At 31.5% G+C, this 14,405-nt stretch overlaps 1 protein-coding gene across 6 annotated transcripts in view; it reads right to left on the bottom strand.

The window, feature by feature from the left end:
- CYLC2 (cylicin 2) overlaps positions 1-3,854 on the bottom strand; it is a 76,481-nt gene extending 72,627 nt beyond the window's left edge. For all 6 annotated transcript variants that reach the window (XM_054688813.1, XM_054688815.1, XM_054688814.1 and 3 more), the window contains exon 1: positions 3,789-3,854. In XM_054688813.1, the coding sequence (XP_054544788.1) occupies positions 3,789-3,805 (17 nt within the window). In that variant the 5' untranslated portion in view covers positions 3,806-3,854. The remainder of the gene's footprint in view (positions 1-3,788) is intronic.
- Positions 3,855-14,405: the final 10,551 nt, after the last annotated feature.

Raw genomic sequence — 14,405 nt, 5'->3', positions numbered from 1 at the left:
TTATTTGTAATGGAAGCAAATATTAAGCACTGTTAGAGAAATATTTTGTCTTTGTTGTACTGTAGATTATATTATAGAATTGTTGATCCTGAGTTTTACACACACACACAGTACTTATTTTAAAATACATATTAAGAACAAAGTGTATATTTATAAATATTTTGATTCATTAATTAATGTTTTTAAAACCTGGAACATTTTTGTCATTCCATTAACATTTGAATATATTACTTGAATAAAACAGGATGTGTTGACCAATAAGTTCTCTGGTCTAGTGTTTTCTTAACTGAGGTTATGCTTAAAATACACACAATTTTGATTTGTGTGTTATTCAAATTCTGTGAAAGTCTATGTTTTATATGTTCTGAAAGAATAAATGTTTCAGGTTCATAAAACAATGTTATTAAATTTGAGATTTGAAAATGCTACATAGTCATGTTCCATTAATTCCTTGTATAATCTGTAGGGCATAGCCTTTAATCACCAAGCGATTGAATCACTAACAAAACTATTTGGACAACACACAAATATTTGAAAAATAAAAAGCTCCTTCTAAATAATAAATGGTTAAACAGAAATCACAATGCTCATTTACACAAAAACAACTGAAAAATAACATCTCAAAAATATCGAAAGCTGCAAAGAGTTTTGGGAGAAATTTTATAACTTTAATGCCTTGTATTAGAAAATAATTTAAAATATTTTGACTCTCTGCTTTAAAATTAGGAAAATATCAAATTAAGTACAAAGGAAGAAGAAAAGAAAGCTATACACCAAAATCAATAAAATAGAAAAAATGTTACAGCAAATTTATAAAGTCAAAATTTGTTATTTAATTCCTAAAATTGACTACCCCCTAGAGTAACTGGTGAAGAAAAAAAGAGGGAAGACATAAATTACTACTATTAGGATTGATGCATATCAACCTTAAAGGATAATGAGTAATATCATTTAGTACTTTATGGTAATGGATTCAGGAAAATAAGTAAATTAGATGAACTCTATAAAACTCATTTACAAAAAGTGACACATGATAAAATAATTTGAATATTCCTGTAATTATTAAATAAATTGAATTCACTATTAAAAATCTTCCTATAAATAGCAAATGTACAATTTTATTGATAAATTAAATAAAATTTAATAATAAATGCAAATACCACACAGGTTTTTCAGAAATTAGGAGAAATATTTCAATTCATTTTTGAAACTAATGTAAATAACCCTGACATCAAACTGTGATATTTTATTATCAGACATTACAAAAAAATATTATACGTCGATATTCTCCATTAACACACAAATATTTCTTAAGCATTTATTAGCTACTTTTACTGAACAATGTATAACATGGCTAATACATTTATTCTCTGGAATGTAAAATTGGTTGAACATATATAAGTTAACCAATGCAATCACTCCAAATAACAAAATAAATAAATTTACCTGATCATTTCAGGATACACAGAAAAGATTTTCAAATAAAAGTTTCTAATTAAAATTAAAAATCCTCAGAAAAATAGAATATTTTTGCATGTGCATATGTTTGTGTGCATACAATATTGATATTGGCATCTAGTGAGTAGAGACTAGGGATGCTGCTAAAGACCTTACAGTGCAGCACAGGGCCCCAACCTCCCCCTCCCGCCCCCCCCAAAAAAGACACTCTATAGTCCTCAACTCCAAGAAAGATTTATTCTGTTGAAAATATCAATAGTGCCAAAACTGATAAACCCTGATCTATATAAAGGTGAATTCCTAGCAAGGCCAATAGAATAAGAGAAAATCTTATTAAACCAACTCAAAGGAGAGAGAGAGATTAAAAAAATAGACTGTATATACGATCTGGAAGCTAACATTGGAATTTTTTAAAGTTCAGATTTTTAAATAGCCCATCTATAAAATATTTTTATGAAAACCTCTCTGACTTACTTCAGAAATCTTAGACCTATTCAAAATGCAAGGACTGGGTTGACTGATACAATCTGAGTTGGAGGAAAAGGTAGGAAAAGATGAAGCTCTTGAGTAGGATTGTTGAGGTTTGGATGAATAAAGTTATTAAAGAGAAGTAAGTTGGGAGGGGGAAAACAGCACAAAGAGAACAGCTTTCTTTTTTACCTAAAGTCAGTAGCCATGGCACAAGGCACAGATTGTAAGTATAAAATTAAGCCGCTATCATTGTTAGAAGAATTCAGAGGAAAGACAAAGTAGAAAAATGGCTTTCAGCATGCCAAATTCTTTGTTATGTGAATAGGGAATTGCTACTTGAGCCCAAAGAAATGTAAGAATTTGTTTTCAAGGATTTTATATATGCTTCATTGGCTAACAATGAGGCTATTGATTGTGAATTCAACCACGTTTTCTTTATAAAATAGCAAGAGAGGGCCTCCGCTGGTGGTGCAGGCAGTTGAGCACAGTGCTGTGAAGCTGTCCGCAGCCTCTGCAGTGCCATTTGATTCCTGGCCCAGTCGGGGAGAATCCCACATGGCACAGCAGACCTCTCCTGTCTCGCCTTCTGCTCCTTTTATCAGTGTATTTCGTCAGTCTGCCTGTTCTGTTCCCCACTCTGTCTCTGGTGAATCCTCTCACCCTCCCGCACAACTAGCCTGTAACCCCGTTCTTGTATAAATAAATAAATAAATCTTAAAATAGCAAGAGAGTTTGGGGATTACACTAGAAAACAGCAAAAACAAAAATTATAAAACCAAAAATAAGAGTTTAACCATCATGGTGAAGTTCTTAGAAAGCCTGCAATGCTCATGGTAATAATAAGGCCATCAGTAAATCATTGTGCTTATGCATTATAATTAGGATATAATGTAATTCTGTCATGTTATAGCCAGAACACACATTACTATATGTGTGTGTATAAAATCAGCAAGTCACTCAGTGTTTAAAGTAATCATGACAAAGACATTCAAAAACTTTACCAAAGATTTGTCTCTTAAAGTAATAATTGTATTGAATGAAATAGGCATCAGTGCCTATGTGAAGGCTGTTTTATGGTTTCAAGGTCTATATTTCATATTCTCTTTTTAACATTACTGACCAAAGAAAACCCAAGTACAATTTCCTTTATATTTCAGTTTTATGTCTTTCTTTGCCTTTGTTCCATGCCTTCACAGTAAAAATCTTTAGATAATTAAATGGTTTCCTTTCCTACCTCATTTTATCACAAAATAAATTTAATGTAAGGAAACTACTATCATCAAATATCCCATATCTGGGTTATTTGTTTTTGATTGCAAATTACTTTTATGTACTCATTATTTCTCAAGGGGGATACAATTGGCATTTAGTTGGTCTTTGTGTCAGACTGTCCCACCTCCAAAGGTTTAGTAAACTTGACCCATGCCCTCTAAAGGTCAGCAACATTCCTCAGTCATCACACACATACACCCCACAATTGACACGCACGCATACTCACACTCAGAAAATGTTCCCATAAATTTCCAAATGGTCCATAAGGAGGTGATAGTTCCCTGAATGAGACCCATGAATTATAAATGCCAAAATACAAAATGATTAAAAATGAAGAATCACATTGAAAAAACTTATCCTAAATCATGTATTTATTTTACTAAATTGAATGAAGTTACTTAAGTTTTGTATCAAAACAACTTATGATATTGCTTGATAATGTATATCTTTGCTAAACATGTAATCTCTTCTTTATCCATGACATAATAATAATAAAACAAACATTTATTTATACTAAATAGAATAAATGTAAAACTAACTAAAGCATTTCAGTTATTTAAAACATAAAAGTTGCCAAAAGGACTTACAATCTTGGTGCAGACATTTCCCCCACCTATCATTTGCCAGGACATAAGCACACTAAGGTTCAAATTAGTGAAGTTAAGAGGTGACATCATAAAGAGGCCAAGAGTACTGGGATTTAAAGGGGAAAAACCTGGTTTCTTGTACTAGAAATCAAGATATTAATAGAAACTCACTGCTAATTGCTGGTTTCATATATCTATCCATATCTGAAAAAGTCCCATAGGTTTATCAATTTAAGAAATTAAAATTGATAAAAACTGCCTCTTATCCAAATCCAGTATTATTTTTCAATATAAAATATTCTTTGTCACCACAAAATTAAAACTTAATAATGTTATAAAATTTAAAACAAAATTTAAAACAAAATCTGCATAATAAAATGTGTTTGATTTTCCTGCCTCACAGAGATAAGACAATGGTCTAAGACATTGTAGACCAGTCTACATTCCCAAAAAAACTGGAATAATTTTAGCAATAATATAAATAACAATTGTGTTTGATTATAGTTTATAAAATAAAATGAATACCCATGAGTTTATAAATAGTTGAAGTAAATAAAAGGGGATCATAGAAGGAACACTTTCTCAGAGATTAAATCCAATTAATAAATGCATAAGCATAAAATGACATAGAAAACATCACTAGAATATGACATGAATAATTGTTAGGTCTGAGTTTAAAACACTATATAGAAAAATAAACACTATAGACATGTAGACATATTGCATACAAACAAGTGGCTTGAACAGATTGCAAATTAAAATAGCTAATGTTTAAAACAGTTTGGTACAACAACCTTTACAAATGTGAAACTTAAATAATTTTTGTCTACAAAATATACCTATGTATTCTTTCCCACATTTATGAAATAATCTTAAATATACTTGTATACATATATATTTAATATTTTATTGTAACAAAACATGTCATTTTTTATTTCTCTCAAAAAATGATAACATTCATTTTAGAGGATCTGAATCATAAACAAATACCAAACTTGTTTTTCATTTTGATCTTGTAAGAGTGTTTTGAAAGTTCAATGATGAATTGAGCAAACAAAACTTACAGGAGAGAGATCCTAAACCAAATTTTCTCTCAGGCCAGAGGAATAGGACTGACTGAGCTCTAAGGCCTGTGTGTGTGTGTGTATGTGTGTGCGCACGCACGCGTGTGTGTGTGTGTGTGTGTGCATGTAGTTCTCCAAAGAGCTGCCCAGAATAGGGTAGAGAGAATGGAGGGGGGAGGGGATGATAAAAATCCAAGGCTCAGTTCTTGGATCAGAAAAAGCATATATAGCATCTAGATTCATGTTTATTTTTTAAAATTATTTTGACTGAGGTAATATGTATTTTAGGGGATATAGATTCACACCACTTGAATGTATGCTATCACACCATGTCCACCATCAAAGCATCAAAAATACTCCACCAGAGTCCACTGAGTATTCCCCACCCACCCTTACCCTATCTTGCTAGCCTCAATTCTGTAGTCAGGTTTCAAGTGTTTGTTTGTATTTGATTTTGTCTGTTCTTAGCTTTGTTCCTTTATAGAACATATATGAGTGAAATCATCCTGTATTTGTCTTTCTCCTTCTATTTTGCTTAGTATAATCCTCCAAATTCCATATATTTTGTTACAAGATTTCATGTTTTCTATAGTTCAGTATTATCCCTGATAATTAGCTGAGTGTTATCCCCCAACACACACACATATATATATATATATATATATATATATATATATATATATATATATATATATATATATATGTCACATCTTCTTTAGCCACTTGAAACTAAGGATTAAATTGTCCTTGGATCCTAGAACACACAGAAAATATATCTAAACTTCTCAGTGAGACTTGCTTTTATAAGCAGTAGAACCTGGAAGCTTATTAGTAAATAACCCAGCCTGAGCATACACAGATGTGACTCCCATTGAACTGAGCCCCAAGCTGGCTGATATGGAGGAGAGTGACTACCAAAAGGAGACAAATTTACCAACAGATTTAAAGCTCCAGTTATCTCAAGAAAAAATCTCCTCATATTCTGCAGCGTATAGATTGCCCTGTAAAACTACCCAATGAATTTCAGCCAGGTCCACATATCATTGCCCCTAAATCTACACCTCAGCCATTAGAATATAACACCATTGACTTAATACCACCCCCCCAAACTAGTATAAACCATTTCCCCTGCCTAGATAAGGAGACAGATTTGAGTTGTTCTTTTGCTTCTTTGATCATTGACCTTAATAAACTTTTTCTTTAAAATTTGATGTCATGATATTGATCAGTGTTCATATCAGGTGACAAGCACCTTTGCTCTGTAACATACTTATCTGTCATTGGGCACTTAGGTTGTTTGCATACCTTAACTATTGTAAGTAGTGCTGCAATGAACTTAGGAGTGAATACATCTCTCTGAATTAGAGATTTTGTATTCTTCAGATAGAACCATAGAAGTGGCCTTGCTGAATCATATGGTAGATCTCATTTTAATATTTTGAGAACTTCCACACTATACTGTTTCCCTTAGGAACTAGACCAGTTTACATTCCCAAGTGTGTGTGGGTTCCTTCTACTCTACCTCATTGCCAACACTTGTTTCTAGACCTTTTCCTATGAGCCATTCTTACATGTGTGAGAATGCTTGGGTTAATTTGCATTTCCCCTAATAATATGTGTTGGTGAGCATTTTTTCAGTGCATATTGACCATCTGTATGTCTTTGAAAAAATGTCTGCTCTGCCCATTTTTTGATTGCTTTGTTTTCTTGTTAAGTTGTATGAATTCTTGGAAGATTTTGGCTATTAACCCCTTGTCAGATGTGTGATATATAAATGTTTTCTCCCATTCAGTAAGGTATCTTGTTTTAATGATGATTTCTATTTGCCCTGCCCCTGTATATGTTGAGGAGAGTGTGATCTAATTCATAATGCTTATACTTTTAGTCAGATCCTTTCCACATTCTCTTGCCTTATTATGTAATCTTTTCTTATCTATCATGGTATGTTATGACTTGATTTATGAACATTTAACTGTGCAATAGTAGAATGAGAGAATAAGAATTTCCAATAAGCATATCATAGAGATAAAGGCACCAATTTGGTAGGTATCTTGGGCTCATAGGAGAAACTCAAAATGTTAATGAACTAAGAAAATAGAGTCTAGAAAAGCACATGAAAATTGCATTTGCACAATACATACATGTAAGGGACTTTATCATTACCTTAATGTGGAAAAAATGGACAGAATTCAATGCACTGATAATATTGTGTGTAGGTATTTTTAGTGATATTCATCACTTTCATATGTGCAATTCATTAGCAACTATTCATATCTCTTTAGTCATCAATCATTTATAATTATATTCCCCTATCAGTCTAAAAATTATCAGGTAAATAGCCCCCTTATTTAATGATATTCTATAAATTTATAATAACTTGTATTGCATAATTGATGGTGAAGACCTTATAAGGAAAGATAGAAGGGAAGATTTTGTAAATGCTTTTCTTTGCTAGGTTATGCTTATAAGTACCATGGCTTAGGATGTTATAGTCCCTTTAGATAAAGCAGCCAACCAACACTTGTGAGCTTCCTTTTTATCAAAATGGTCTCTGAAGTAAGGGATAATGTACAAGATATCAATATTTATCTTAAATATCAAAGTCCCATAGATAATCTGAAATATCAAAGTAGATTTTAGTGCTATATACATAAATATATCTGAATAACAAATAAGATTATCAAACTACAAAAGATATGTATGGCATGATGACAATACTATATTCAGTGCTCTAGATATAGAGTATAACTAGGAATGAAATCACTTTTCAGAGAAGCAAAGTGAAAAGGAATTACATATTAAGATAAATTTGAAATATTTTTGATTGTCTCATGTAAACCAAATGTTTGAGTACAAAGTTATATCATTATATCATACTTATTTTTATAGTATAAAGGATCTTGTTCAGAAAAAACACACATACACTATATACTTTTAGTTATTTATTTCCTTAGTTATGTCTTTTCATAAAATCTATTTCTGGATTATGAAAAGTTTATTTAGTGTAAAGTATAACAATAGTATATTTGAACATGTGTCTAATATTTCTAAATATTGAGAATTTATTAGAGATTTTTCCATGTTTATTTCCCAGCTTCCTCTTAGTAGATGTAAGAAGATTTCAATGAATGTGAAATTAAAACTTTATGCAAGTAAACTGAATTTCCACATCAAATGCAAACATACAAATATGAACTATAAAGCAACTGAAGTATCTTCATATAATGACTTATGACAAAATAAAACCACCATTTTTTATATATACTTTTTTGTATCAACAGCAGCACTGTATTTAAAACCTATTACCTCATACCATTTTAGAAACTACCTACTTGTAGTTCACATGTATTCATGAGATGGGTCTTTTGTGGTCCTGAAGAATTGCCTTCCTTTAAGCTGATATCATCTGTTTTGAAAGCATCAGGAGAAATCTACCTCCAGAAGAATTTGTTGAATAAATTACTAAATTTGAAATTTAATAAGCTATTAAATAAGAAATTAGATATGTAAGTGCTAGGGTCTTTGCCATCTGTCTTTCTGGAAATACAACTACAATTTAAGAGAGGCAGTCAGTTTGGCTTGCCATCCCTTGTCCAAATGTTTGCAAAATAAAGTGTTAAGTTAGTCTCACAAAATGCATGTTTAATAATAAAGTTAAATAGAGTGTTTTCAGTCTTGAGGAATTTCAACATGTTGAAGAAATCAAGATATTGCCATAGAAAAAGCAATTATCATAATGTTTCATAATGTTGACTGACTTGAGTCAGTACATAAATATCTAATTCTTGTCCTCAATTTTTTATCTGTAAATATACAAAAAAAATTAGTTGATTATTTCAAAGAAATGTAGAAATCTTTATATGTGGTTTAGTGTGCTCTATTCAACTTAGGTAACATATCAACTCTCCTCAATTCAATTCTGTTATCAGTATGCATCTTATTATTTGGGATATTTTTCTTTTACATGCATCAGAATCACCTGGAGGACTTGTTAAATATGAGCTGTTGGGATACAGCTCTAGAGTTTCTGATTTAGTGGTCCTTTAGAAGAGCTTGAGAAAATGCACTTCTAACAAGTTCCCAGGTAAAAATATTGCTTCTGTTTATGAGATCACAGTTTGAAAACTGTTGCTTTTAACATATTGCTAAGATTTGATAAAATTTAATATGACTGTTAAATCTTGTTATAGGGGAATTTTGTACTAAGGGAGTCATTATGGCTGTATGTAAACATGTTAGTAATGACATATTGCATTGTTTCTTTTTTGGGGGGAAAATAACAATACCTTTTTCTTCTGCATTAAAATAAAAGTCCACATTCAAAATTCACTCATCACTTTGGAATACTATTACATAAGGAATAATATAGGAAATACAAATGATAGATAAGACTTTCTAGTTAATTCTTAATACATTCTGTACTACATTTTATATTTCTGTTTCAACCAAGATAATGTAAATGCTATTGAAGTTCTTTGTTGATAAATGTATCTATTCATCAAGTGATCTAAACTGCACAGTTAGAAAAGAGCTTTCCTTTCTGTGTGTTTAGGTGTAAATTTAGTCACTCTTTTTATGCTTACAAATTTTTTTTTGCTCACTTTAAGTGACAGTTGGTGAAAGGGACATCTATTGCATATATAAGAGTATAACACATGTGCAAATTTGTTTTTTTCTGCTATGCCAAGTACAGGAAAACTAATAGAAATGATGAGAGAACAAAATACATTGCCTTGAGGAGAACTGATTTTAGTCCATGATTGCAAAATCCAACTATTCCATTCAGCTCTAGTTGTAATGTACATCTGTTTTGTGCATTTGAAGATTATTCAAAATGCAAATATCTGTCAGATCCAACTATCTTTTGTACTATGAATGACAAAACATATTTCTAAACATGGTGGTCTGAAGAAACTACTTTAGGCTCTATCATTTGCTATAGGATTACAAATACCTATTTTATTTATTTACTCATACAACAAACATTTACTGGATTTCTGTTACACATCAGAAATTATACTATTTAAGATACAGGATTAATACAATAGGATTATGTTATAAATTTCTTAAATATATTAATATAGAGAAACATGGAGGCAAGTAATTTCAAACGAATTTGAGGAAAATATTCTGACAAAAGTACAATTAAAAATCATCAAAAATTTCTCTATTACAGTTTATCTATTATTTATTTCCTGTGTTAACTTTAGAATTGCCCCAGTTCCCAACATCTGATTACATTGCAGGAGGAGTTGTACCTAAAATGTTTAGCTCCCTAATCATTTTAACTTCTATTCTGACTGCTCCTTAATTCATGAAGGAATAAGATCTATATTTATGATGTACCCAAGTGCTGATGTTTACAATAAAAATATGTGAGAGAATGGGAGTGATGTACTGTCACTGAGATAGGATTCAAAGAGAAGGGAATTATGTTACCCATAACAACATGATATATTATATAAATATTTTACCAGAGGATTATGTGATTTGTTGTGTAAGAACAATACTGTACTCACAAAGTAGGACATTGACTTCACATAAATCAAATATAAATAAATGAAGAATCAAGTTGTTATTAAACATTTTTGAATGATTTATTTCACTACAAATCTGTGCTCTATTCAAACATTTTACTCTTTTTAAAAAAATTTCTTCATTGCATTGAAATTGCAATTGAATTATATCTCTTTTTTATTACATTCTAAGTCAAAATATCCACAGTTGCAGGGAATATTGGAGTTAAATTGCATTTTTTAAAAGACTGACCTTTAAAATATTAGTGTGAGAACCTCAGAAAGTGTTTCAATTCACAAGATGCCATATGGTCATTCATTTCAGAAGCCAGCATGAAAAAAATATATGGACTGAGTCTGAAAGTAAGGCAGAAATAGCATTAGGGAAAAAAAAGAAAAACATCAATTTCTCACAGTCTCTGGATTCTTCTAAATTTGTAAAGGATATGTTTGATTGACTTTCTGCCAACTGATCCCTTGGATTACCAGTTGTTGACTTAGATCAATCTATAATGCATGCACTCATGTTTTCTCTCTTTCTCTCTCCCCCTCTTCCCCTTTTAACTGTATGTTTCCATATTCTCAGTTTGTGTGCTCCCGTGGGGATACTTATAAATCTCTTGACTGCTTCATCATATTGTATCTTGTCATCTCAATCTTCATATTTTTTTTTCCTTTAAAGATTTATTTATTTATTTATACAAGCACTGGGTATAGTCAGAAGCGCGGGAGGGTGAGAGAATTCACCAGAGCCAGAGAAGGGAACAGAACAGGCAGATTGACAAAATACACTGCTGAGGGGAGCAGCGGGCATGGCAGGAGAGGTCTGTCGCGCCATGTGGGTTCCTGGCCTGCCGGCGGGCTGGGATCAAACCCGTGTTGCAGAGGCTGCGGGCAGCCTCGCAGCCCAGCACTCAACCATTGTGCCACCAGGGGAGGCCCTCAATCTTCATATATTTAACTGAGTTATTCCTAGTCATAAAACTTCCTGGTCATTTTTAATGTCATTTAATGCTGACTGTGTTCTAAATATTGACTAGTTAAAACATACTAAATATTGACTAGTATTTTAGTTTTATACTTGATTCTGTAATAGATAATTTTCTGTAAAATATCTTTTGGTAACTTTCTCTAGGCAATGTAAGTTGAACATGAATTTAACTAAGTTATATGTAATCGGAATCCTTTAAGGTGCTACATTAAGTTCTCTTACCCTTCCTCTATCTGCTTTTCTGAGATGACAATTTCTTTTATGGTTTACAAATGTAAGTGAAGCATATGTGTAGAATTATAATTTTCTTAGGGTTTCATCTAATGCAGATCTACTTTATACAACTTCAGCTATTCCTGTCACTTTATATAAATATATATATATATAAATGAATACATCACATCACATATGTAGGTGTGTGTGTATATATATGTATATATAAAAGTTATCAAGCACTGACAATGGATTAATTGTTGAGGATAAAATGGTGGAAAAAGCACACACATTTTCTAATCTCCCATAGTGCACTTTCAAAATGAGTACAAAAAGTGAAAGAATCTAACATTATGTAAAGATATAGTTGAGGCTATCATAGGAGATATAAATATAAGAGGACAGGTTACTGTATTTTTGGTGGTCAGGGAAGCCGTCCCAATGGAAATTACTGCAGTTTATCTAAATTAAAGGAATAGTGGAAGGAAAACTTTCCTGAGGAGGAGATGTATATGCAGTGACTTTAGACATGTGAGGATATCATGGTTAGAGAATAGAGAGAATACCAGTGTTTGTGAATGCAGTGCAGAGAGAGAGAGTAGTAAGGATCATGAGATGAGTTTCAGTACAAATGGGGCCATGCCTTTAAAGCTAAGTGTTCATGTGTATATGCATGCATGCATACATACATATGTGTGCATGTATGTGCATGTATAATTTATTTATAAGATCCTTGAATGAGAAATGGTTTCAATCTGAGTAGCTTTTAAGCAGTTTTAAACAAGGTTTTAAGCCTATTGTGGTTAGCATTTCAGAGTCTTTAAGGATTTTGAAAGAGGAAAGCAATTGGGGACATCAAGGAGATACTGCCGCGATTAAATCTTTGGCAAAAAGCAGTGGAGTAGAAAATATTATGAAATATTTAGAAGGCAAATTTCAACAAGATTTCATGATGTGCCTTTAGGTGCATTGAACTAATATTCTAGCAGAAAGTGCAACTAGTTTCTTCCCTGTCCCTCTAGATAAATATAGTAGAATAATTACCTTCTACTGGTCTTCCTTGAGAAATTACTCTAAGTGAATATGGAAAAATTTTGAGAAGAACAGAAAAACACAGGATTCAGAATTCTCCAAAATTAATTCCTGCACAATGGAGACAAGATACCCAGCTATTGTTTTTAAAGTTTTTTATTATTATTACTATTTGTTTTTTCCCCACACTGGAATTTGTAAGAAGAGATGGCTATCATATGAAATCTATATTTTATAAAGTGTTCCCTTTTATGAGGTGAAGTTTGTGAATGATGTGAACAAAAGCATAGATCATCATTTCCTCAATTCAATTTTATATATCTATTTGTTTGAAAATTTGAGCATTAGATTTTCTGTCATATTAGTTGTAGGTAATGAGGTTTTGTGGATAGTTTTATTTTCTCCATTTATTTTTGTTTTTCCTTATGTCCTCAGAGATATTATAGTAAGAGGTTGTTCGGGATAGACAGTATGGGTTGCTGATTAGACATTCTATTTTAAATTAAAACTTCTGCTAGCATTTAATTTAATTGGGCTTGGACTAAGTGCTTATTCAAAGAGCTGTAAGAGATGTTCATAAATCATTTAGTTCTGTTTCTTTGCCTTCAGACAATTGAATGTCTAAAACGAATAGGAAAATATTCAATCTTGTTCTTTCACCATTCAATACTAAGATAGGCAAAGATCAATAGGCAGGTTCACTTAATTACAATTATTAACTCTTTGTAAATATGATTGTATTTTCTCTAGTTGTTACTGGCTCCATGCATGTTTTTTGTTCATTATAACATTGACTGACAGTTACTATGAATGATTTATATAATGATGCAAGTATTATCCATGCCCACCACCACCACAAATAACTATAAAACAAAATTTTAATAGAATTCAAAGGCATACATCATCAGCTTTTATGATGTATCATTTTGTAGAAAATCAATTCATTGATTAATTCTTTTAACGGCATGACTACAGCCACCTTTTACTTTATGCCAGGTTTTATGACTGAGTGACTGTTATAACCTGGACACTGCTTAGGCACTCATGCTACATCAGTACATGGAACACAAACAAGCTCTGCTGCTAACTTTCTTTGGCTTGTATTTTGCATTTGAATAGCACTATTCCCTTATCCTGTAGTTGAAAAGCATGAAATTTTTACTTTACATTTTGAGGAAGAAAAGGACCTGAGAAAAACTACAATGACAGAAAATATACCAGGTCATGTTGATTAAATTAAAATCATGATTCTCTATGATTGAAAGCCCTAGTGTTCAATATGGGGAAGATATTTCAAAAGAAACTGATTATATGTTTTTAATACCTCCTGGCGGATCAGTGAGAGTGTACTAAACCATTTATTTTTCAAATTTTTAGAAAGTCAAAAAATTATTGTAATTTTCCTTTTTTATTACTCTAAAATCATGTTCCTTTACCCTTATATATATTTTTTTTTCCTCAAACTCTACATCTGCTTTCTCAAATACACTTACAATTTTATGAGCAGTAATAACAAATGTTTGAGGTGATTAGAATTTATTGGGGAATATGCATTTTCAAATTTTAATTTGTCACACCAATTTGATCTTGTCCTTAATTTGATTTAACAAAATCAACAAAATTAGAAAATAGCAAATAAAACTTTAGGATCCAAAGTAGTTTATTAGAAAATTATAACTATGTAAACCAGAAGTAACATGCGTAAAAATGAGGAGCTCCCAAAAGGACATTGCAAAAAATTGAGCTACAATATAAGAATCAACCTTGTGAGGACTCTGGAAATAATTAAAGTGTTTATAGC

Source organism: Talpa occidentalis, unplaced genomic scaffold (assembly GCF_014898055.3).
Source record: "Talpa occidentalis isolate TD23 unplaced genomic scaffold, MPIMG_talOcc4v2.1 talOcc4.7, whole genome shotgun sequence".
NCBI classification, from domain to species: Eukaryota; Metazoa; Chordata; class Mammalia; order Eulipotyphla; family Talpidae; genus Talpa; species Talpa occidentalis.
Note: the sequence above shows the minus strand (reverse complement) of the source record. Positions and strands in the feature narration are given on the sequence as shown.